The sequence below is a fragment of the Agelaius phoeniceus genome, chromosome 7 (genome assembly GCF_051311805.1).
Source record: "Agelaius phoeniceus isolate bAgePho1 chromosome 7, bAgePho1.hap1, whole genome shotgun sequence".
In the NCBI taxonomy this organism is placed as follows: domain Eukaryota; kingdom Metazoa; phylum Chordata; class Aves; order Passeriformes; family Icteridae; genus Agelaius; species Agelaius phoeniceus.
Window position 1 is genome coordinate 31,279,930 of NC_135271.1, and position 23,503 is coordinate 31,303,432.

The 23,503-nt window shown below is 38.3% G+C and overlaps 1 protein-coding gene across 5 annotated transcripts in view; it reads right to left on the reverse strand.

Annotated features, from left to right (window-relative positions):
- Window positions 1-23,503, reverse strand: part of MYO3B (myosin IIIB) — a 211,785-nt gene that overhangs the window by 186,924 nt on the left and 1,358 nt on the right. For all 5 annotated transcript variants that reach the window (XM_077181419.1, XM_077181420.1, XM_077181421.1 and 2 more), the window contains 2 exons: window positions 19,137-19,202; window positions 18,900-18,936 (listed from right to left, as the gene is read on the reverse strand). In XM_077181419.1, the coding sequence (XP_077037534.1) occupies window positions 18,900-18,936; window positions 19,137-19,143 (44 nt within the window). In that variant the 5' untranslated portion in view covers window positions 19,144-19,202. The remainder of the gene's footprint in view (window positions 1-18,899; window positions 18,937-19,136; window positions 19,203-23,503) is intronic.

A 23,503-nucleotide genomic window follows, 5' to 3' on the forward strand; every position in this document is an offset into this window, starting at 1 on the left:
TATATTAGCTATTTGCGTGCTTAACCAGGAGATAGAAAGTCCAAGTGTGTCCGATCATGAGTGTGACAGTGACAAAGGCAACTGAAGGCAACACCATCACTGGCTGCAAAAGTTCCCAATCTTTGGAGATGGACCAACAAGCCCCTCAAACATACACTTACACTTTAAGGTTTGAGCCATTTCTTTCTAAGCACACCTGATAGCTGCAGATCTGCCTGAAATAATTTTTAAAACTTGCTATCTTACCTCTTCACCATTTCTAGCATCAGTGATAACCAGAGAAAACCTCTACTTCCCTCCTTGGTAAACCTGTATTTGCACCAAAGCTGATGCCAAATAATGTATGAAACTGCTTTGGTCTCTTCACCAAAAGAAGGCCAAAAAAAGAGAAGAAAAAAAGGGAGTAAGTTTAAAAAAAAAAAAGCCAGAATCATTATAATTTATCTGCTATAATAGTGCAAGTTATTAGGACAGTTCCTCAATACTTGATCCAATGCTGCAAATAAAGAACAGTATTCTGAACACATAAACAGAGAAGGAGGTGAGCTGAAAGACTTCTCTGAAATCAGTGAACAGACTGTACTACATGCATTGAAACTGCAGCTACAGATAGAGAGTTCCTGATAAGCCAACCTCAAAAACAAGGTTTGCTTACAGGGTGGGTGTGGTGGAGAACATAAAGATGGGAACAGTTGTGTCTCACAAAAAAAAGCAACACAACAAGGTATTGAACACATGGTTTTAATGCTTTAAGTAAAATGCTAAAGACATTCATGTGCAAAGAAAGAGAAGAGAATAGACTGGAAATAGCTTTGATACAACCTTACAAGGAAAACAAAGACAGATTGAAAATAAGATCTCTGTAACTATAAGAACTACCCTATCACAGAGATTTGCCAGAAAATTATGCATGGCACTCTTTGTACCAACACAATATTATGATGTGTCCCTCAAAGCAATTGTTGTGGATAAATACATCTTTCCTTAAAAAAAGAAAAAATCTGATGTCATTGCATGCTCTTGTTCTGAAAATTATAACCCTTAAGATGGTAGATCCAAATATTTAATTTCATTTACAAACATTTCATTTACATTAACATTTCTTTGTACCAGAAGAAAATGTTGGCAAAATAAAATCTAATGCAACATTTTTACAGATGGAATCATGATGGATGACTGAAGAAAAATTTTTGTGAGCACTTAGTGCATTGTGGTAACATGGCAGCATTTACAGATGGCATATTTATGCATTACTTGGAATCAGAGATGTGAAATTTGTACCATAAGCCTGCTTAAACCAAAACAAGCTCCTCTTGAAATCAAGTAATATCTATCTAAATAAGGCTCTACACCTGTCATCAGTAAAAGTAACTTTTGCATCTAAGACATCATTGCATTCCTACAACAGAAGTCATTATTTTACAGTACGAAAAAGCAAAAGAACCGTATCTGCTATATCTTCAATAATGTAAAATCTGGATTTAAAAAACCTGAAACCACCACAAAATGTAAACATTATTGGGAATGGCTGAAGTTGTGAAGTAAGTTTGTGCTTTTCTTTTTCTATTTCCTGATTTGTTAAGCTTCAGAAATTAAAACATCCTTGTTTTAACAAAGACTGCCATTCACTTTTTATTTATACAGTGAAAAGTTATGTATGAACCCAACCACTTCTGCAACAACCACACATTCAGAAGACCTAAACACTAAAATATTGCACCTGAAATTTATGAAAAAACTTCTCCTTTTACTCCCCTTACATAGCACTGGGCTTTGAAATGATGTACAAAGATTGGCTTCTAGCTGTAAAAAACTCAGCAGTACCCTCCCCAGAAGAAGCCTCAACATATTAGAGACCTACCAATTACAAATATTTCTGCCATCAGTTATAGAAAACTTCTCAGTAGTTAAATTTGTTTCTTCTAGGCAAGCAAAATAGACAACACCAGATGCTGAAAAACTACACTTTGGCAATTAACTCTACTGGCTAGGGAACATGCTACACAAAGCTATTTGGGACTGCACATGTTTATGCAATTTGAGGCAGGACTACATGCCATCAACAAACCCCTAGTGCTCTACCCTGTTTTGCACACTTGGGTAAAGACAGAATGAGAGCAAAAGGCCAACCTGATGGAGTCTACTCAAGCTGCTCTGAGAGACAAAGAGCATGATTTTTTCTTCTAAGAGATAGTAACTTAAATCTTGAAAAAGCTGACCAACCAAGACAAACAATAGGATTAGACAAATATTTATTAATAGGCTTCAGCCACTGACACCATTTCTTTCTTTTATCCATGAAAAGAGATATTCTCCATCCAAGTAAATTTCATGATTCTCTCATAACACCTGACTTCTATTTTGTAAACCTCTACTGTCAGAACAAATTAAATCAGACCAGGCATGACAGACTAACTTAAATGGCAGTCAGGAAAATGTGCAAGCAACATTTTTCTACTTTTAAATAAAATATTCTCCTGAAGATCAACATTAGAATCAATGACTGGATATTATCATCCCTTAACGGCATCCCCATGATAAAGAGACTACATGTATTATGTACATCATATAAGATATAAGATATCATAAAAAAAAGTACAGATTACAGACAGTGCACAAATCACTTTTCTATCTGTGAACCACAGCCTTTCAACTATATTCCATGGCTCTAAACAGCCTCAGAAAAGCCATCTAGAAAAATACGTGGTGTCCCAGAAGTTCTACTGTGATACTCGCGCCTAGGCTGTGAAAGCAAAACAAAAAATTCCAAACTCTATATTCAACATGCAGATATTGTTAATGAAATAATTACAACTGGAATAAAATCAGCAACTTCTCCTTGCAAATTTATTATCACAGCTCTCTTCCTCAAAAATTACAGGAAGAAAAGGGACTCACAAGCCAGAGAAACAGCTTTACAATTATTGTTCTATTTTCACTACCACTTCACTCAAATCCTACACACAACAGTGAATCCCTTCTGCATTCCAAAATGCACCCTCTTCTACTTACAGCAAGAGACATTATCTATAGAGATTTTAGAATTAGTAAGAGTCTCACTTCAGCCTGGTGCTTTCTAACAATCATAATACACAGTACTAGACAGTCTTGAGTTCTCTTATAGCTGGGAGGGACATGATAGCAACACCAGCCAATACTAGTGAAAGTAGTGAAAATACTGCTTCCACACAAATAATGCATGGACAGGGCTCCTCTCTGCAATGTGCCATTTGTCTTTGCCCTCTTGTCTCTCTCATGAAACAGCTGGCTTCAGTAAATGCCGTGTAAGCGCACTGTGGAAGAGTAACAATGACATATTCAAAAGTAAGGTATTTCACTCTTTGCAGAGAACTCAGTATTGGTCCCAGGACACTAAATTGTAACTCCTTGGCAGAAGAATTCAGAAGCTAAAGTTGACATTGTTAGCTACAGCCTCACCTAGCCATGACAGACCCTATTCTGTTGGCTAGTAGGGGTCACACACAGACAACTACCTCAGAAGCAATAGTTAGAGCAATTAATGAACCAACAAGAAAATCAATAGTCAGAACAGCATCCTCTGCTACTCTCCTCCTGCTATTTCTCACTGGCTACATTAAAACAAAGAGAATGTCAATATCTTGAAATTAAGCATACAAAAAAAAAAAAATCTATGAAGATACCATCCTATAACTGTTCTCAGTTGGACCCAGAAAGAGAGACTGCAGAATGTGCTGTGGATAGTTTTTTTGAGATGAAAGTTAATGATGAAAGAAGATGAAGGAGAAGGATAGAAGCATGTTCAAAAGCTATTATTGATGCTATAAAACTTATAAACAAAAAGAGAACCATACTGTAGCTGATCACATATTTTCGCTAGGCAAACATAAGGCACAGAACAACACAACCAGAACAGAACTGCTGCTATGTATAGATGAAAGGTAGATCTCTGAGAACACTCCAGCTAAATTCAGTTCACAGAGCAAGTCTCACTTGAATACACAAGCCATGAAATCAACTCTAGGTGTTCAAATTGGAAACAGAGAGAACATAAGTGGGAATACATGTTCTCTCCACATATTCTAACTTAAAGTTTTTATTATCTGTGCTTACATACATTCTCTTTGTCTACATAAAGTCCTTTAAATTCAGGAGTATCTTCATTATTTTCTTTTCTTTTGGTTCCTTTGTATGGATGGAGTAGATACTCCAGGCTTTTAGACTTGCAGTATTAGCCACAGGGCCAGAGCTGAGTGCTAACTGGGAGCAATGGATTGTGTCTGGATGCCAGCTCTGATGAAAGCATCGTGATTATTTGCTCCCTTGTCTTGTCTGCTTCCAGTTCATCACAGTATGAATCACAACCACATTCCTAATATCAACCATAATAATCTGACCACAAAAGTAGCTACTGACCATCGTGGCACAGAAATCTAAATGTTACCTAGTTCTCTAAGAATAAAGAGAACAAAGAACACCCTAGTCAAATGGTAAAAATTTCACACCACCACTCCTAAATCAGTTCTGAAGTGAAGGTGCTTCTAAGATCATAACCTTAACTCAAATTTTTGAATCTAAACCAGAAAACTCTTCATTAATATCCTGGTCGGAAATATATATGTGCCTAGTCCAGACAATTCAGTACATGTTTTCATTTAGATTCATTGCATAATAATGTGCTGCATTACAAACGTTTGTAAGTAAACTCGTGTTGGACCCTTATATTTATGAGAGCAACATCAACCTTTGTCCAATAACGTTTGATCATTTTTGTATTGTCCATATAAATCAAACTACTCAGGGTAAGGGGTGAATACATTATCCTGACCAGCCAGTTTCATAAACAAACAGATCCAGGATGCATAAAGGTAAAGGTCAAGTACAGCTTTGGCCCTGAGCAGCTCCCCTGCAATCTTCTGACTGGGTGTGCATTTTCAGTCTTTTCAGCAGGACTGTGTCAGATCAGGAGGAACTCCTGACTCCATTGCTGAGTCACAACACAGAAATCAACAAAAACCTGAAATTTTGAATACCATTGAAAATAAAGCCCCTGATCATTCACACAGAGCTATAATACATTACATTTATTTGAACGCTAATTAATCAGTTCCGTATCTTCAACTCCAAGGACCAAATGCTGAATAAAATCCTGTATCTAGTAATTTAGCATTATTATTAAATTAATTAAACATTATTAAGCAGAAATTATTTTCCAAGACCAGATCCAAATATCTAAAAGCCTGTTAAGAAGAACAGCTCAAACAATCAATTCTGATCACTGGTGCTCCTATTGCAGAAATGCTATTTACATTAGCTATTGAAATAGAATTCCAACAAGCTAAATACACTAAAGCAGTTACAAATTACTAACATCTAACACATCAGTTCCATCTCAGGCTGTGAACTCAGCACTAAACTAAAGCTTATAATCCCATGACCCCATTCAGTTATAAACTGCAGATGGCAGATCAGGTGGCTACCAGGTACGCTCCCCATGCATGAAAAATCAATACCTGAGAAGGTTTTCTCTGCCTCCTTTGGTAGCAATTTACCAGGGCAAACAAAATGCATGTGTCAGTGCTAAAATGGAAGGATGAAGGGCTGCAATAGAATGGCGACCCACAGACCAAAACCAGGCTCTTCACTGCAGTGTTAATCAGAAAGTTTGATAAGCTTTGTGCATGGACGAGGAAGAAGAAATCTAAGACATATGTAGGATAAACTTTGGAAGAAAATAACTGCAACCTTACATTAGTGACCTATTTTCTGAAACCAGCTTATCTTATATTGGATTTCTGTCCTGCTAAGCATATCAGAATTCTTCAGCACCAAGACAGCTTCCTCACAGGGAGAGCTTGTTTCAGCCAGTGCTGCACAGAACTGTGTTCCATGCACTGGTTTTCATGCCCAGTATTAGACGACAGTAGTGTGTGTAGTATCTGTTAGCTTAAGATGCATTCATGGAGCTACAAATAAATTGGTCCAATCCTAACAGCTTCACTTCATTAATGCTAAAGATCGTTGTGACACTAATTGATACTGAGCTTGATCTATTTAACAAGTCTTTTACAAGCAGGAGCTGAAGAATTAAAGCCACTTCGTCATTCACACAGAGTGAGCAATAACTACTTAATATTTTGAAGGGATCTTCCTATTGTTTCACAATATACCTTAATTGTATAATGTAATCAATCCTAATTCATCACCATAATTCTCCAGTATTTATTTTACAGCAGTTTTATTCTAATGCAGATTTTAATAAGAAGACATACTCTTTTATCCATAAGAAAAATAATAAACTATTAATCATGATATGAAGAATCTCCCTTAGTGCTGACAATGACTTCTTGCTTAGGATGAAGCATTTTCATCAGTGAGCTAGTTGTTATGCATTACCAGCTTGTGTGAAGTAGCCTAGTGTGACACCAATTTGCATAATTTCTCTCCTCTAACAGGCTTCAAAAATAATAACAGGCATATGAGATAGAATCCATTATTTTAAACTAATTTCAGCAGCTATCTTCAAGGAGCAGTTATCAGAAGAAGCTCTATAGAATTAAGTTTAATAAATTATAAATGTATTATTTAGGTTATGCTTTCTGGGCCTATAGCCATGTACATTGAATTCTGTAACAAAGACCAAGGCAAAACCACAAAGCAATTGGCTTGACATCTTCCCAGACAAGAGGCAGGACTGGGATACTAAGCAAGTTTGCAGATGATACAAAACTGGGAAGAGCTGCTGACTCCCTCAGAGTCAGGGAGGCCCTGCAGAGAAGCATCAACAAATTAGAAGGCTGGGCAATTATCAATCATATAAAGTTTAGCAAGGGAAAGTGCTGGATTCTGCACCTGGGGTTGGGGAACCCTGGATGTACAGACTGGGGAATGAGGTGCTGGGGAGCAGTGCCACAGGGACCTGGGGGTCCTGCTCACTGGCAAGCTGGATGTGAGGCAGCAGTGCCCTGGCAGCCAGGAGGGTCAGGTGTGTCCTGTGGGCATCAGGCATAGCATCACCAGCTGGGCAAGGGAGGGACTGTCTCACTCTGCTCTGGGGTTGCCTCACCTCCAGTTCTGTGTGAGGTTTTAGCCACCACAATGTAAGGTATTAAACTACAGAGAAATGTCCAAAGAAGCACAATGAAGATGGTGAAGGCCTTGAGGGGGAGCTGTATGAGCTGCTGAGGTCACTTGGCCTGTTCAGCCTGCAGAACAGAGACTGAGGGGAGACCTCATCACAGGTCTACAACTTCCTTGTGAGGGGAAGAGGAGGGGCAGCACTGATCTCTTCTCTTGGTCACCAGGGACAGGAGCCAAGGGAATGGCCTGAAGATGTGTCAGGAGAGGTTTAGGTTGGACATCAGGAAAAGATCTTTCACAACAGGTGGTCAGGGTCCCCATGGAAGTGGTCACAGCACCAAGCTTGACAGAGTACAAGAAGCATTTGGACAATGCTCTCAGGCACATGGTGTGACTCTTGGGGATGGTGCTCTGGAGGGCCAGGAGCTGGACACAATGATCCTTGTGGGTCCCTTCCAACTCAGCATATTCTGTGATTCTTGACTGTCTAAAGGTAGCTGGACAATGCCAGTACCCACTGCTGCTCACAGTGAACTTGAAAATCAGTTAGGATTTTGGGGGTACAGATAAAAAAAGACAGAGAGTGATAAACACAGAAGCAGCTCAGAGCTGTTATACCTGTGTATGTTATTAAATAATGCTTTATTCTACACAGAGTTACAAAACCAACTTTTCTTTTTGTTCTGATCTGAACCCAAAAGAGACCTTACCACCTGTTAATATTAAGATAAAGCAAGAAGAATAGTGTCTTAACATACTGATATAACTACTGGTGGACCTTTTCTTATCTTCCTGGCTTATGCATTTCTACAATGGGAATACTAAATAATATTGCTGCAATTTTCCAATTCTCTCAGATAGTAATCCAGTACAATGTCTGACCTTATAAATTTGAAGAGTAATTTAGACCTTGGTCCACTTTACTACACATTCTGATATATGGTCATCAATACAAAGATCTGATTTATCTTTATCACACAAGTCTACACAATTGACATTTAGGCCCGATGTCCACTAACACAGAAACACATCCCCCAAATACTCATCTATCCTATTAAGTGAAAAGATACAAGCACCCCAGGAGAAACAATAGATGCCAATACCAACGGGAGCAAAAATTCTCAGAGCTTGCTCCTGTCAGCTGTTTCATACTGAGGAGCACTAATCAATTTCAATTCCTACTGATTCAGGGGATTTGAAGGAGATTAATGCCTCCAAGAGCTGAGATCTTGAAGAGAAACAATTTCATAACAACAAAATTGTCCATGAACTTCCAGAATAGAATTTAAACACAGAATAAAGTAACAAACTAGCCTCTCCCCTAGATTAACTCTTGGGTTGCTGCAGATGGTCTGGAAGAAACTTAAGAGAATTCCTTAACTTAATTTACAAAGAGAAAACATGACGGGTAAGAATGCTGTATCACACACTGGGTACAGTAACTGTGACCTAGAATAATCAGCCTTCAGCAGTTCATTAGCAGCTATTTAGTTTTCTTTTATACATACTGTTCAGTTTATGTAACAGCTCTGTGTTCAGTACTGTGAAGTTTCAGTACTCGAAAAACATTTTGTGATATCCTTCAAAAAAACAGAAAAAGAGAAGAGATAAAATAGTTGTATGTCACCACAAGCAGCACTGAACTACCAGTTAAGGCAGATTAAAAGTAGATTAGATTGCACAGACAATATGAAACAGGATCTACTGTATTACATATTTAACAATGTTTCACCTTCAGCCATTTTCTATCACTTCATATGACAGTGGGTCATTTCCCCTTTAGTAAGGACACCCTTTGCAAACAGCCCTAGTTCCTAACTTACTGTTTATGCAGGGAGTACCTGCTAAAAGAACAAAGTTTGAAGCACCATAAAAGCAAGATGAGCAAAACAGAAACTGACATGATCCAATTTGATCCAATTAAGAAGGATATCTTTATATAGTGTGAGTGATGTTGTGCAATGAGGATGCTCCTTTTATAAGACAGCATTACAAATAGAGCCTACATTTCAAATACAAGCCTAAGAGTTCAGAGAACTCTTGACTAGAACTCACTCCTGTACTGCAGAAATCGTATTTATCTGATTCTTCAGGTTCTATTTACAAATTGGACAAACTAGTACCTTCCACCAGTAATACCTTGCATTGAAAGGTGTCTCCTACACAGACATCCCAAGCTACAACTCTACACATTACAGCAATGTCCCACTGCAACAGCCCTGTCAGAAGTCTCATCAGCTGTTGCCAGGTGCCCGTGCAGAGGCAGCCCCGTGGTTTGCTGTAAGTGTCCCTTGAAGCTCCAAGCAGGTACATTTTGGCTACTCTCATCAGACATGTGACTTTGTAGACAATCTCAGCTAGCCACAGAGCCATGCTGGCAGCTTCTTCTCTCATGCCTTGAAACCCTCTCAGCTCCACAGCAAGGGTATTTTTAAACATATGTGTGAAGTGAAATAAATATATGCACAGACTTCACAGGGTTTCTGAAAACCCCTTCAGCTATTGCAAGGAACATAAACAATAAAAACAACAGATATCTTGTTTTGACTTGTCAATCTCAGCTTCCTGACATCTCAAACTCTTTCAGCTTTTTACTATAACCAGGAGTTCCCAGTCCCTCATTTCAAGCTTCTGTCATTTACTCTGAAACACGTTTGCTCTTCTTTTCTAAATCCCTTCTCCTGATCTCTGCAGCATGCTGGCTTTTTGTGAAAAGAGAGGCTGATTTTCCTTCAAAATGGCTGATAAGAATCCCCTTCCTCTAATCTTCTGCCCTGCCTTGCTACGTCATTCCTCTTCAAACATACTGTGTGACCAAAACCTCCCACTGAATTTCAGCATCCCACTTGAAGTTTAAAGTTTGATAATTGATTTGTCACACTGAGTATTCAATCCTTTATTTAATGCCACTCAGTCATCAAAATTTAATTTTTCCTATTTGTTTTACTTTTGTTCTTTTTTCCTCTAGCTTTTGGCAGGTGCAAAGTTTATTTCAACCAATCTACAGAAGCAGAAGCATATCAAATAAGGCAAATAAAACCACATTCAAAATGATGCTTGTAGTCTGATAGATTTACACAAAAACCTTCCCAATGTCAAACAGAAATTACATATTGTATATAGATTCCTTGAATTGTCCCAACTGTCAATGTATTTTTACCATACTCATTTCTGTAAATGGACTTTCTCCCATCACTACTCCTCACATAATGGAAGGTTTGTTACCCAGCTTAGAAAAACAATGCTTGCATCAACAAGATATTCCCTTGAGGGTGTTTCAGCAAAAACAATATATTGTGCTGCATTTTTGGAAATTGCCATATCTGATTTATATCCTTGTTGACAATTTTACAAAGGTAATTCTTATAATGAATTATTTATTTCCTGTAGTAATAGACACCTAAGACAGTCTTAAATATTTATATGTTCAGTTAATTCACTAATGAAAACTGAAGTAATTCTAAAATGGGATGTTATCTCAGAGGCATGGGGACCTTACAGTCTGCTCAACTTTTACATTAGTGAAGACAACCACTATGTGTGAAGCAACAGGAGGTGAAAGAAACCTGCTCCTGAAAGCATGGTACAGCAATGGGCTAAGGTATCAATATTTCTGTGTGTATTCCAGAAAAAAATTCTCACTTGTCTCTCTGTTCTTCCAATTGGTAAAACGAGTGGTAATATCCTCTAACCATACTCCTTTGCAACCCCTGGGCTTCTCACTAGCATTACAGAGAGGTTCCTCTTCAGCAATGGAAATATCTCAGACAAGGAGTTATTGGTTTGTCCATTGACCTGTGCAACTCCACTATCTTTACAGCATCTAAGAAATATTTTGGGTTGCTGGATGCCTGAAAGTAGTTCAGTACCACCTATGGACACTGCAAGTCTACAGACACAAATTCCTTCAAGTTAGTTGGCTGTACTGATATCACCCCACACCCAAAACAGGTCAACATAAACAGCTAGAAAAAGAGTTTATTTACTGCATTCATAGTAAGAGAAGGCAAGGTTTGTAAAGTCAAAAGAGAATAGAAAATTGGAAGGAAAAAAAAAAAAAGTCTGCATCCATTCAGAGTCATATCCCCCATCATAATCCATCCCTGCCTCTTGGGCAATTCACCTATGTCTATGTCTGCACTTTCTAAAGCACACACTACAATCATTTATCTAAGAAGGCAGTAATCTGTTTGTCCATCAAATAATTGCTTTTCACCTTCTGGAGAAGTTGACTGCTTTAGGTCTCATGTGAAAAGTCTCATTTGGCTTTTTTATTATTCTCATTTGGCTCAAATTCTTACAATCTATTAGTCCATTGTGAAGGATAACATTAGCTGGAAAATGGCTAAACCTCAAGGGAAAAAAAACCCTCTCTAAATGGTAACATTTACTTTTTACACATTTGTGTACACACATAAACAGAATCAAGATGTGTCCCATAGTTAAACAAGTCTTAACAGAAGCTGCATGTGATAATAATGAATTTGCTGAAGTCAGTGGTTTAGCATGCAATCCTATTTTTGAAGGATGCTGTAACAAAGCAAAGGTACTACTGCAAACATTAGGGAACAACATTCCAGACTACCCATGCTGCTTTGCTCTCATCACTACTGAGAAAGGTCAGCCACAAATGAATCATGATTTTGAAACTGCAAATTTGTGTCTTAGCTTTAGGGAGAAAAAACCAACCCATCTGACAGAGACAGGTTAGGGAAAGCTACATTCTGCTGGACTTGTTCTCTGAACAATAACTCTTTCAAGGACCTCAAATCTACAGTTATTTCAGAAATTATTCACAGGCCTCCTAGATTCCAGGAATAAAAAAAGTAGGAGAAAAAATGAGGAGATGTAAGCCACAGTTCATTCTGTACCTTCAATTACTGATTGTCAGTGAAAAAGAAAGAAAAAATCTTTCAGATGACAGATTCTAAAGCAGTGGATGTATTTGCTAATTCAGATGCAGAAAGGAAGTACAGTGCACAGTCACAAAATCAGAAGCCATATGGTACTCCACATAAAAACAAAATCCATTACAGATTTGAGTTTCACTACATGTACAAAGAAAACATTTAAAGAATGTGACTGTCAAAAGATGAAGAGATGATCATGCAAATTTTAAATTTAAATAGGTCACTGGTAGAAAACTTAAGGAAAATACTGCAAAATCCAGAATTAATCCTTGACAAGGCTATTAGATTGTGTTAGCAACTGAAGTCAGCCAGAAGGACTCCAGTCTTGAGTGGGCTGTACTTTGACATAACGAAGGTGTTCATGAATTCAAAACATTAGGAGAAAACAGACCTGCAGCAGACAGGCACGTGAGCTCTGACTGAAGCAAAGAGCTGCATGTAGAACTGCATGTAGTTTATCAACTACAACAATGAACCCAGAATAATGCCCAGCTATTTTGCAAAAGCTTGCAGGGTCAGGGCATTTACTTCTCATGGAAGCTGCATTTAACCAGAGGCTATTGTCCTTGGTCACTGTCCAGGCTATCCTACAGCCAGCCATGTCTCTGCCCAAGCATGTACCCCATTCATCCAGACCCAGGCACTAACCCATGGACTTGATCTTCCCAACAGACCTGGAGTCTGCCTTGCTCCTCCACACAGGCCTGCCTGTCACTGCCCTGTCAGCTGACTGGCTGCCATCCCTGACCCCATGCCTGCCTGTGGTCCCTACAGGATGCCCCAGCTAAGTGTGGCCACTGGCAGCCATGGCTCCTGGCTCATGCGCCCTCCCAGGGCAGCCCAGCCCACACTGCAGAGTGCCCCCTGGTACTTTACTCAAGCCTTTTTCCTGCTAGCCTCCCTCAGAGCATGCAAAAGCTTGCACACTTTTCTCTCTCTGTAGTGAGTCCCGCAGATCTACAGATCCCTGACTGGGTATCAAGACACAAAACCAGTGAGACCAAAGAGCCTGATTAACACATGAGCCAGACACATTTTTCTCGTGATTACTATTTTCATCTTCTAAAAAAGGAGACAAATGAAGGTGCACATGCTACAGCATTATCTGGTTATAACTGTTAGGGTTCACAGACTCTTAAACAAATGTTTATTGTCCATTCCTCATGGTAACACTGTTTCTATAGAAAACATTTGTTGAAATAAAAAGGAATGTAGTCCGGAATTTGTTATGCAAATATTTTAAAGCAAGCCAACTCCTTTTTGTATTTTTTTCTTTTCCTCCTTCACACAGAATAAGCAAGCATTTGAGGCCATAAGAACATTCTGTTCTTAGTTAAATAATAATTTCGACAACCAATATTTAATTACACAAAAACCACACTGTAAAGTAGAACTTTATTTCAGAGATAGCTTTTAAAAAAATTATCTTTACTAAAACTTAATTTCAAATTTAATAATTTTCTTTCTTCTATTAAATAGACAGCTCCTATAGAATCCTGGCAATTCAGTATGTATTATTTAACAAAATTAGTCTTTGCCAGAAATGATAAAATTATTCTGATTTTTACGTCTCTGGAATTCATACAAGAGTAATATCAAGTTTGAATGCTAACAAAGTATTCTTCTGCCTCATGAAATATTCATACTCATTTGTCATCAAGACTTTAACAAGGAGGAATACAGCCTTCTCACTTCTGTCTGTAAAGGACTAGCAAAGATCTTTCCTTCGTTTAATTCTGAATGTCTCCTGAACCACTCCTAATAATTTCCTTTTCCTGTACAACACAGTACTAGATACATTTAAAATTTACTTAGAAAGATGACTCCATATTTCAGGTAGAAAAATAAAGTTTATATACGTGCATCACCCAAAACTTACAGTAGTTTTTCACCATTAAAACTTCAAGCTACCACTATATTTTCTACATCTTTCCAGATGTACCATTAAGATCATAAAAATCAGATTAAATAAAGAATACAAGCTACACCACAGCATGGGGAGGCAAATGCAACAAAACTTTAAGACAGTTTTATCAAAAACCATACCTTGAGGATATGGAATCATTGCAGCCTTCTTGTCCACAGTATAACCATGAAGCCTAAAATGCTGGTTTTTCCATTTCAGTTCTTGTGGAACTAATCAGAGATCAAAAGTTGTGCCCCTGGACACAGAATTTTTACATGTGGAAAAATCACCCTAATTTAAGCAGGGGGAAGTAGGGCGTGGATTCTTCACCACAACTTTTTATGGGGAAAGCACTTTATCTGATTTAACAAGTACACAAAATTGCATTCTCAGGTGTTGCTCGTATATATTTCATACTCAGTCTTTCAGCCTGTCACAAAGAGCTCACTCACTTTCCAGCTCAGACAGCAGATGAATTTTCTATTCCAAAGGCCTTTTGGCAGATTGGTCAACAGGTGCTCTTTTCACAGCAGCCAATCTGTTGCTATGAGGGAACATGAAACCAAACACATTTTCTTGTGAATGCTGCTGAATTCTGTGAAGTTCCCAGCTGAGCAACCTTAAGCCATCAGAAATCACCATATTACCACCTTTTGCCCAGCTAATAAATCAGTTAGTTTCTCTGTATTACAATATCTATTATTACAATCAGGCACCATAGTCCTTCACTCTTGAAACTGGAAAGAGGTCAAACTATCCCTAGTGAGAAGCAACTTAAGTCTTATATCAATCACCAACATATTTCTTTAATTTATCATTAGCTGACTTCTGCAGAGCCTCCACACCTTCTGCCAGCATATAAATTACTTCTGGAGCTATAAAACAAACATATCAGCAAGGGAGTTGCACTAACATCACTTTCCTACATCTTAGGAGTTGTTAAATTCAAGTCACTTAATCTAATACCAGTCCTTCCTCCTCATTTAATGACAATACACATGGTGTTCAATACAGCAATCAGTTTAGTTTTATAATCATTCTTCACTAAGACAGTGTTTCACCACAAACCATGAAGCATCATACTAGATATAGCTTATAAGCAATATCCCTACCTTTTGGTGTGTATAAAATGTTCATTACAAAACAATCAAGATCAACAGCTGAAAAATATCCTTTTAATTTAACTAGTGGGGAATATTCCTCATTAATATAGTTGCAAATGATTTTCAACAATTTTCCAAAACTAAAAAAGATATAGTGATTTTTAAATACTCTTGACTTTCGAAGATACACTCTTTTTTCCTTGAATTCATTTTTAATCACAGGAAGTTTTCTGAATTATGTACTATATCTACTGTACTTATCATCTCTCCTGGCTGGCCTCTCAGAACCATTAATTCTCTGCTCCATCTGCTACAGTTGCTCATACCACAGATGACATTTACGTTAGGTTTGTTTCCTCAGAAGAAAATATATTGGAAAGGGTAGTCTGACAGGTCTTTATGTCCATTCCACAGGCTAAACACAAGTTCTAAAGATCATTCATGTAACAACTGACAGAAATGATGAGAGAACAAGAGGAGACAACAAGATGTGCAGCAAACATGCCCTCTTCTTTCAAGTGAATTGGAATTAATCGCATCTATCATTCATCCTTCCAGTAGGTTTAAAAAGTGTAAAAAATACACCAGGAGACATGGAAAAGGCCATCCCACTCTACACGTTTTACAACTCCTCCTGCTTTATTCAGGAAAACTGCAATCAAAGGCAATATTGCATTCTTTCAATATCAGAAATAGGGCTGCTTTTTTTTTTCTTTCCGAACAGACTTTATACCAATTCTGTAAAGCAAACAGAATGATGTATCAAACAGCTCAGTGATGAGTTGTATGAACATAGCACAACATGACAGAATTGTCCCATGGCAGAGAGAGGGTCAGTGAATTTTACTCATTTACAACATCCAAACTGTCCAGTAACATATTTACAGATCAGAAACTTGAAGACAGCATCTGCTCTGCATATAACCTTTAATACTTGTTAACGTATTAAAAAGTACGCAGTAACCGGGACAGGAAATTTTGCAACAATTTTTTTTTTCTGAATAAAAAAACCTCACCTATATGGAATAACATGTTTTAAAAATGTTTTTAAAACAAATGCCTCAGTAGGATGACAGATTCTGCAAAATCTACAGTGAGCTGCTAAGCATTTCATGAAAATAATTTTCTACCATCAGCCAGAGTATTGGTACGTTCAGAGGACTGACCTTCAGGATACCTTAGTCCTATAGGAAACCTTTACTCTGAAAAATCACTGCCCCACACTAAGCTACTTCTCCATTTCCATTTTTTCTTGTTCCTAGTAATTCTTACTTTTTGTTAAAATTTTGTATATATTCTGTACATACTTACAAACAATAAAAAAAGGAGAGTGAAAGAGAGAGGGAGAAAGAGAGGGAGAGAGGGTTCCTGAAAATGTTTGTCCCGTCTGTCTTTCAGGCCCAAATTAATCACAGTTCATTTCTACCCCTCTGTTCATGCCAGGCTGAGTAACAGAGAATAGTAGAAGACGAGGACCATGGACGAGATTTAGAACTCTCAACAGCACTGGTCAGTAAAGACTAATAGAACAAATTATTCTTACAGTGAATTACCATGAACCTTTTCCCTCTTGCTGTCACATTTGCACAATGCCTAAGCTGAGGGAAGAAGCAGCACAGAACACTAGAAATCAGGAAACTTTTCACCTGGAAGAGTTCAGTAAATTCTACTTGTGCAGGGAAGTATTTAGGAAACAAAAGTGGATGGGATTTTTGTTTTTCCAAGAAGCAGTCTAATGCAAAGACAAGATTCCCTTTGGGATCAGGACCACTGTTCTAGTTCTGTACCTACCCAGGAAATCATGAGTGGACACAGCATTCTTCCAAACTGTTTTGAGCAGCATTTTCTGTTGTTTCAGATTTCAGTGCCATGAGAAAATGTCCCTTAAATATTTCTACATTTTCCTTGATTATCCACAAAAAAGTGCCAGAGATGCCTTTACTTTCTATCTATTTTTACATACAACACATCATTTCCATATAAATCTCAAATTTCTATTTAGTATCTGCTTACAGCTGTACTTAAGCTGCTCATGGTAAAACAAGTGGCCTCCCCTTTGCAAGATATCTCCCCCACTGTAGGATATTATAAAGCCTTTACCAAAACATTTACAATATGCTGTTTATTAGTGACACAGAGTCCTCCTAAAAAACTGTTCTCCAAAAAACTTCTGTCTTCTTAAAGTCACAAGTAGAAGATAGAACACCTGGAACAAGGAGATGCAGGAATGCAGTTTAAGAGCTCTATTTGAGACCTGGGTCCAAATGCAAGAGGAAAGGCTGGGAAGACAGCCAAGGTAAGGCATATCTGCATACCTACAAGGTCAGTACAGCCTCCATCATAGAGTCAGAACTGTGTCAAGGATAGAGTACAAGATTTACTCGGTACTATGACAATCTGATTCACCTTGGCCTTAGAGGAGCCTTAACAGTAAAGGTACCATCACTGCACTCCACAAGATTCTCCACACAGACCCCAAAAAACATTTATATGCTTTCAAGTCACAAAGCATTTTGGAGAAGAAGCTGTGATGTATACTAGAAATCACTGTGCATTCTATAGATATATCTATCTTGCAAAAACAGCTTTGTCAAGGACACAGGCATCTGCTAGCTAACAGGAGTCAAATCTTTTATACACATGGATAACTGTGTATCTCTGCAAAAATTGTGCTAATCTAACTAGATTTTGTCTTGCAAGGGTGAAGATCACCTCAGCGCGACAGTGCCAACTGTCCTGTCATTAGCTCCATTATCACAATGACTTAAAAAGAGCTACTACTGTTACTATACACATACGTGGAAGAACTTTGGGCTTCTTTAAAAAGAGCTAACACAATGTGCAAATCCTTAGCTGGAAATTGTTACCTACAGCATTAATATTTTCAGTGAACTGATTCTGCTTTTAAAAATTTTTGATAATGAAATCCCCAGGTTTCATTTCACAATAGGTTGACAGTGACAGGGCCATGAATCCTGATGAGAAAGAAAGCTACCATTTTATTTCTTTGGCAAAGAACCCAAGCAGGAAAAGGTATACCATGAGTCAATTCTTCAGACTGGAGTTATAATGAAAGCAGTACAGGCTGCACTCTCCACAATCCATCCTTTCTTTTTGTATCAAGGCTGTAAAAAGCTTATTCCTCCTCCAATACTTTAGGCACTGCCCCACATCATAACTATCAACACTACAAACTCCTAAGTCAAAACTAATAGCCTTTAAGGTGTGGTTTATAACAATCATTCTTCTGAAGGAAGACAACAGGTAAGGCCTGTAGAAACCAGGCACTGAATTTCCTTTCAGAGGTGAGACTAGAGTTAGCTAAAAACCATACCTAGGAATTTTACCAGTCACAGAGATTTGTATTTCATCATGCCCCATACCACTCAGTTCAAAAGTCTCACTTCAGCAAGTAGTTTCTGAACAGCACTAGAAAGAGAAGGGCTGAAAAAGCCCAAAATTGCATGGGCAGTTCTACCCTCAGGGAGTGTTCAGAAATGGAATTACACCTCTAGTGCAACCTATCCAGTATAGCTGGGCTGTTACAGAAAAGTATGGGCATACAGGAAAGTATGAAAGCCTCAATGCAAAGCAACAACTGTCAGTAACTGTTAGATTTAATTACATGTTCTCCATAACTTTCACAGTGTTCTTGGCATTAAGATGAAATTAGGAATCAGCTATTTTGCCTGGCTCACTAGCTTAATTTCATTACATGAGAAACAAAAACAAAAAACAAATTAATAAATACAACTCCCAGCAGAGAAACAGTCCCCAGCTACCAGCTGACATCTCTAAGACAATTATGACTTGTTAGCAGAATGAGACAAGAACTTGTCTATTTTGTGGAAGTAAGTCAGAACAACACATTTAGTTTTTCTCCAGGGTGCCACAGATGATGACATTTAAAAACTTTCTTACCTAAACTGGTTTGCTTCAGGACTTGCTGTGTTCTCATCTGTTGCAACAAGAAACAGAAAAAGCCAAGGCTTGACAGTCTTCAAGACACTTGAGATCTCTGGCATTTTTCCAGATATTTCAAAGTAACAGGCTACCCAAGCTAGTAGTTGTTACAAACCTGACTGCATTATAATTTTATTCCAAAGCTGACTAACAACAAAAGAGAATAGGTGAAAAACTAAAGGTTGAATTCCTTACCTGACATAGCTCCTGTTAGCCATATGCTCAAGCCAGCAAAATGTACTGTCTCTCTGAGCAATAAACCTAGAATAGGCAAAGGCTGAATTATTAACAAGAACACGAGGAGGCCTTAAAAGCACATGATGAATGAAACAGAAATACAAAGCTTACAGTCTGAGTTAGTTTGTAAAGGAAACTTAGCTCAGTTGATCTATTTTGAACACTAAATGGCACATGGAAAGAAGCAGGATGGTGTTTTGCTGTAATGCAGGGGAAGGGTGAACACACTCCCCTAAACTGTCTTCTTACCAGTCTCTCACGATGTAGAATTTGACTAAAATAGAAATATCTGATTTTTATTATATGGTGGTTGTAAACATTCCCACTCCACTGGTCACCTCTCTTTTCAGTCATTAATTGCTAATGTGCTTCCAACACTCTATTTTGGCCTCCAGCTTTTTGTACCAAACATTGTAGATGTGCTCTTCAAGCAACTTACAACTGCACTGATACCATCTCTAGGTTCATACTCTATTTCAGGTTTAAAATTGGGTCATCCAATTAACTTTTAACATGGCACAGCACAGCAGGAATGAAAGCTACAGATATCTAGGCAAAGGCTGGAACTTCTTTCACATAACTTTGTGTCTTTGGATAGTGCTGATAGCAACTATAAAGTACCAACGAACATAAGAAACCTTGCCAGGACAAAAGGAGATATTGAGACCAAGTTATCCTCTCAAGAGAGAATTTTCTAGTTCCTCTGTATTCTGTTCTGCAGAATTCTTATTATCACTTTCAATGCCATGAAGAAGACACTAATGATTAGCACAGCATTCAGAAAATTACATTATCTGTCCAGCCACTTCATACTGTTCCATCTAAATGTTAGGTTCCTAATTCTAGGGATGGGAGACACAGGACTCAAGTACACAAATGTGAATATCCACATGGAAGTGGGACATTTAAACTGACATTCACAACAATGAGAAAATAGGACCAGCATATGAAGACTGGAGGGGAGCATCACTCGGAAAAGAAAGTCTTTGTCTGCACAGTGCCTCTGGGAAACTGGAATCAAGAGATTTAACTTCCTTACTTAAATATTTCCCCGTAATTGGAATTCACCTTTCTTTCTTATACCTTAATCTCAACTCCCTACAGGTTTGAATCACAGGCAGCCAAAAGTAAAGTGGCAGATTCCCACCTTTAGACACAAAGGAAGATGAACAATTAGTTCCTGAATTACAGAGATTAATATTAGTTCCAGGTACATACAAGGCAGGAAGCATGTGTTTATTAACAGAGATACTATCTGCTTTATAGAGTCAACCTTGCTATTTAATACACTATTTTCAGTCATTGCACACAATGTGGGAATAGTAATTCTGCTCAGATTAAATACAAGTAATCTTTTTTTTTTTTTCATCAAAATGCCCAGCTTAATATATTGTTGAAGCTTTCAGCCATGAACACTGACCCCTCTGGAAATTATATCCCTTTCAAGTGTTTCAGTTTGCAAACTACAGAAATCTCCAGGGGTTACTGCAAGCATTGCTCTGTGAATCAGAGGGACAAATGTATCGCTATTATTTCTGCCACAGAAGTGCCATGAGACTGAAGGAGATGAAATTTTCTTGTAAACTTCGGAAAGTGTATGTGATGTGAGAAAGGTCAAAGCAAAACAAACAAATAAAAAGTCCATGCAAAATATTAGGAAAACAGTTGAAGAGACTGATAGCAGTAATTATGCCATTATTTCAAGTGGGCTGAACATATTCCACACTCCCCAGTGTACTGAATGCACCTCTCTCCACAGTCAGTATTGCTACCATGCTTCAGGACATGAATAAATTTTCCTCAATTTTCATCTATTTCATAAGAAATATTGTAAAATTAGCTTAGTCCACTGTTTTCATACATGTAGTTCTGCCAATGTCTCCTTTTTCCACATACAGTGTCAGTACTCCCTCTCCATGCAGCAGGATAGAGGCCATGTCTAAGGAAGAAACTAGATGAGGGGTGGAGGGAAAGAGGACCAGTCAGCAAGAAGCTATGACACAACTTGCTCCTTACAAAGCACCACCAGCAGCAAATGAAAAATGCTGTACTTCCTCCCCCCTCACCACAGGCCAATTCTCAGCTGTGTTCAGCAGAGCTTTTCCCTACTGTATAGCACTCAGATGAAGAAGCTCAGCCTTACACTGGCATTCATTTATCCCAGAGCAGTGCCATTCTAGCTACTGCCATACAGCTTTTCAGCTTTGGCAACAGGGAAGCATGTATGGCCCTACACAATGCATTATTCAGAGAAGTTCTCCTTCCCAGAGAGGGAAAAATTCCTTGCAGCGATTTTGCACAAATAAACAACAAAAGTTTCTCAAATTATTTTCCAGATTTCTGATGTGGTGCTGTGTTTCTTCACTATTTATGTCACATGTTCAACTCTCAAAACAAGACCTGTGCAGAGATGTGAAAGATTTATGAAAAGCAGAACAAGTAAGGAAGGAACTAGCAGAAGATTGATTACATGCATTTTATTTATCCATCTCCATTTCTACCTGAAGAGCAGTCACCCCACTGTCCACAGAGGAATGGATGTTTCCCTCAGCTGTACACTGTAACCCCCCAGGTGACATCACCCTCACTGTGTCCTTTTAGATTTTGCTGCTGCAGCTCCCTTACCTTCTTCCTATCACCCCTCCACATTTCAGGAGCAACATGGCTTTATCAAGCAGCAGAGACAGAATCCATCACAGCAAGTGAGTCCTGGTGCTGGATTCCTCAGGTTAGCACTATGAGGAATATGCCTCCATATTTTCACATGTAACACAGGAGTCTTTACTAAAAATGCCACTCTGAACTTGTGTCCTGGATGACTGCCAGCCCCATATAGTAATCTGGTAGGAGTCAAGGTGGATATAGATTTCTGAAAGCCATTTCAGACCCTTTTAAAATGGAAAGTCAGTTTATTGCTTGTTTATTGTTGTTTATTCTGCTGCAGTACATTTCGGTTTAAACTCACTAAAATTAGAACAGAAACAAAAAGAACAATTCCTACTGAATGAAGTGCTGATTCTTCCTGCAGGTGCAGAGCATTCCCAGCTTCCCTACAGCAATCGAGCCCAAGACATCCCTCTGCTCCCTGGCTCTCTACATTACTGAAGTTCAGCTGTAGACTGGATAAAAAAAGTTTAGTGTTCACCTGACCAGTTATGCTCAGGGTTTGTATGATGCTTTTTTCCTTCTTCTCCTTTTCTGTTACTGATCCATACTCCTCCCTTGTATTTTCTTGGATCATGAGAATTCACTTCTAGGGGCAGTAAGTTTGGAAAAACTAATGAAAGAGAAGCTACAGGCACAGAATGTGTCTCACTAAGTGTGTTCAGATGATAACTTAAAACTAGGTTAGCTAGGTTAAAAAAACCCCAAACAACAAAAACCAAATCTTTAGGCAGAACAAAAGTAAACCCTCATGATAACTTTCAGGACTTCAAACCCCCTTCCTGTACACAAATGTTCTTTGATTACTCTCACAGCATGGCACAGTGCATCAGCACTTAATTCATTACCCTCTTCTTCTCCAGTTTCTCAGTGGCCAGAAGGCTGGTAATGACAGTAACTTCTGTCTTTGTAACACAAAATGTTTCTCCTCCCCAGACAGCCTGCACTCAGGAGTCCCCTGTTAGTGAGCCTCTCCAGGCATTAGCACAGCAAGAATCATTGTCTTTGTCCAATGAACTTTTTATTGAGAAAGCATTTGGCAAAAGCACTGCAAAACCAGTCCTGTAAGCTCTTAAAGCAACCAAATAGCCTCAGCACTGCTAACTAAATCCTCTCCTCTGCAGTTACAAAGTCAATACTACAGATACAATATTTCTTCACATCAAGGATTTTGGATGGTACTGGAGAATTTACTTACTCTGCACATACCCCAACAGGGCAATGTAACGCTGAGGAAGGAATCTCCCAGTGGCCCCCTCTCCAATGCACACACACAGTGCTGCAGATAATGCTCCCACAGCTTCCTAACCATGAACACCACCAAGCAGCATATGTCAGCACAGAAGTTTATATTCTCCCTGTTCCTAAAACAATCCATTTGCACTTAAACTGACTTCTATTTTTAAAAGGGTCTGAAATGGCTTTTAGAAATCTATATCCACCTTGACTCCTAGCCAGATTACTATATGAAAATCTTAGCCCAAAGGAAAAATAGCTCTGCTTGGTTCAAGCCATTTTTATTGTTTGAATAAAACTTGGGTGAACTCTATTTTCATTTTTGTGTTACAATGTCAATAATTAACACCAACTTGGATTAACATTTGAAGGAATAAATTATATAAAGCTGGAATATTAACTGCAATACAATTTGAATTTGACAT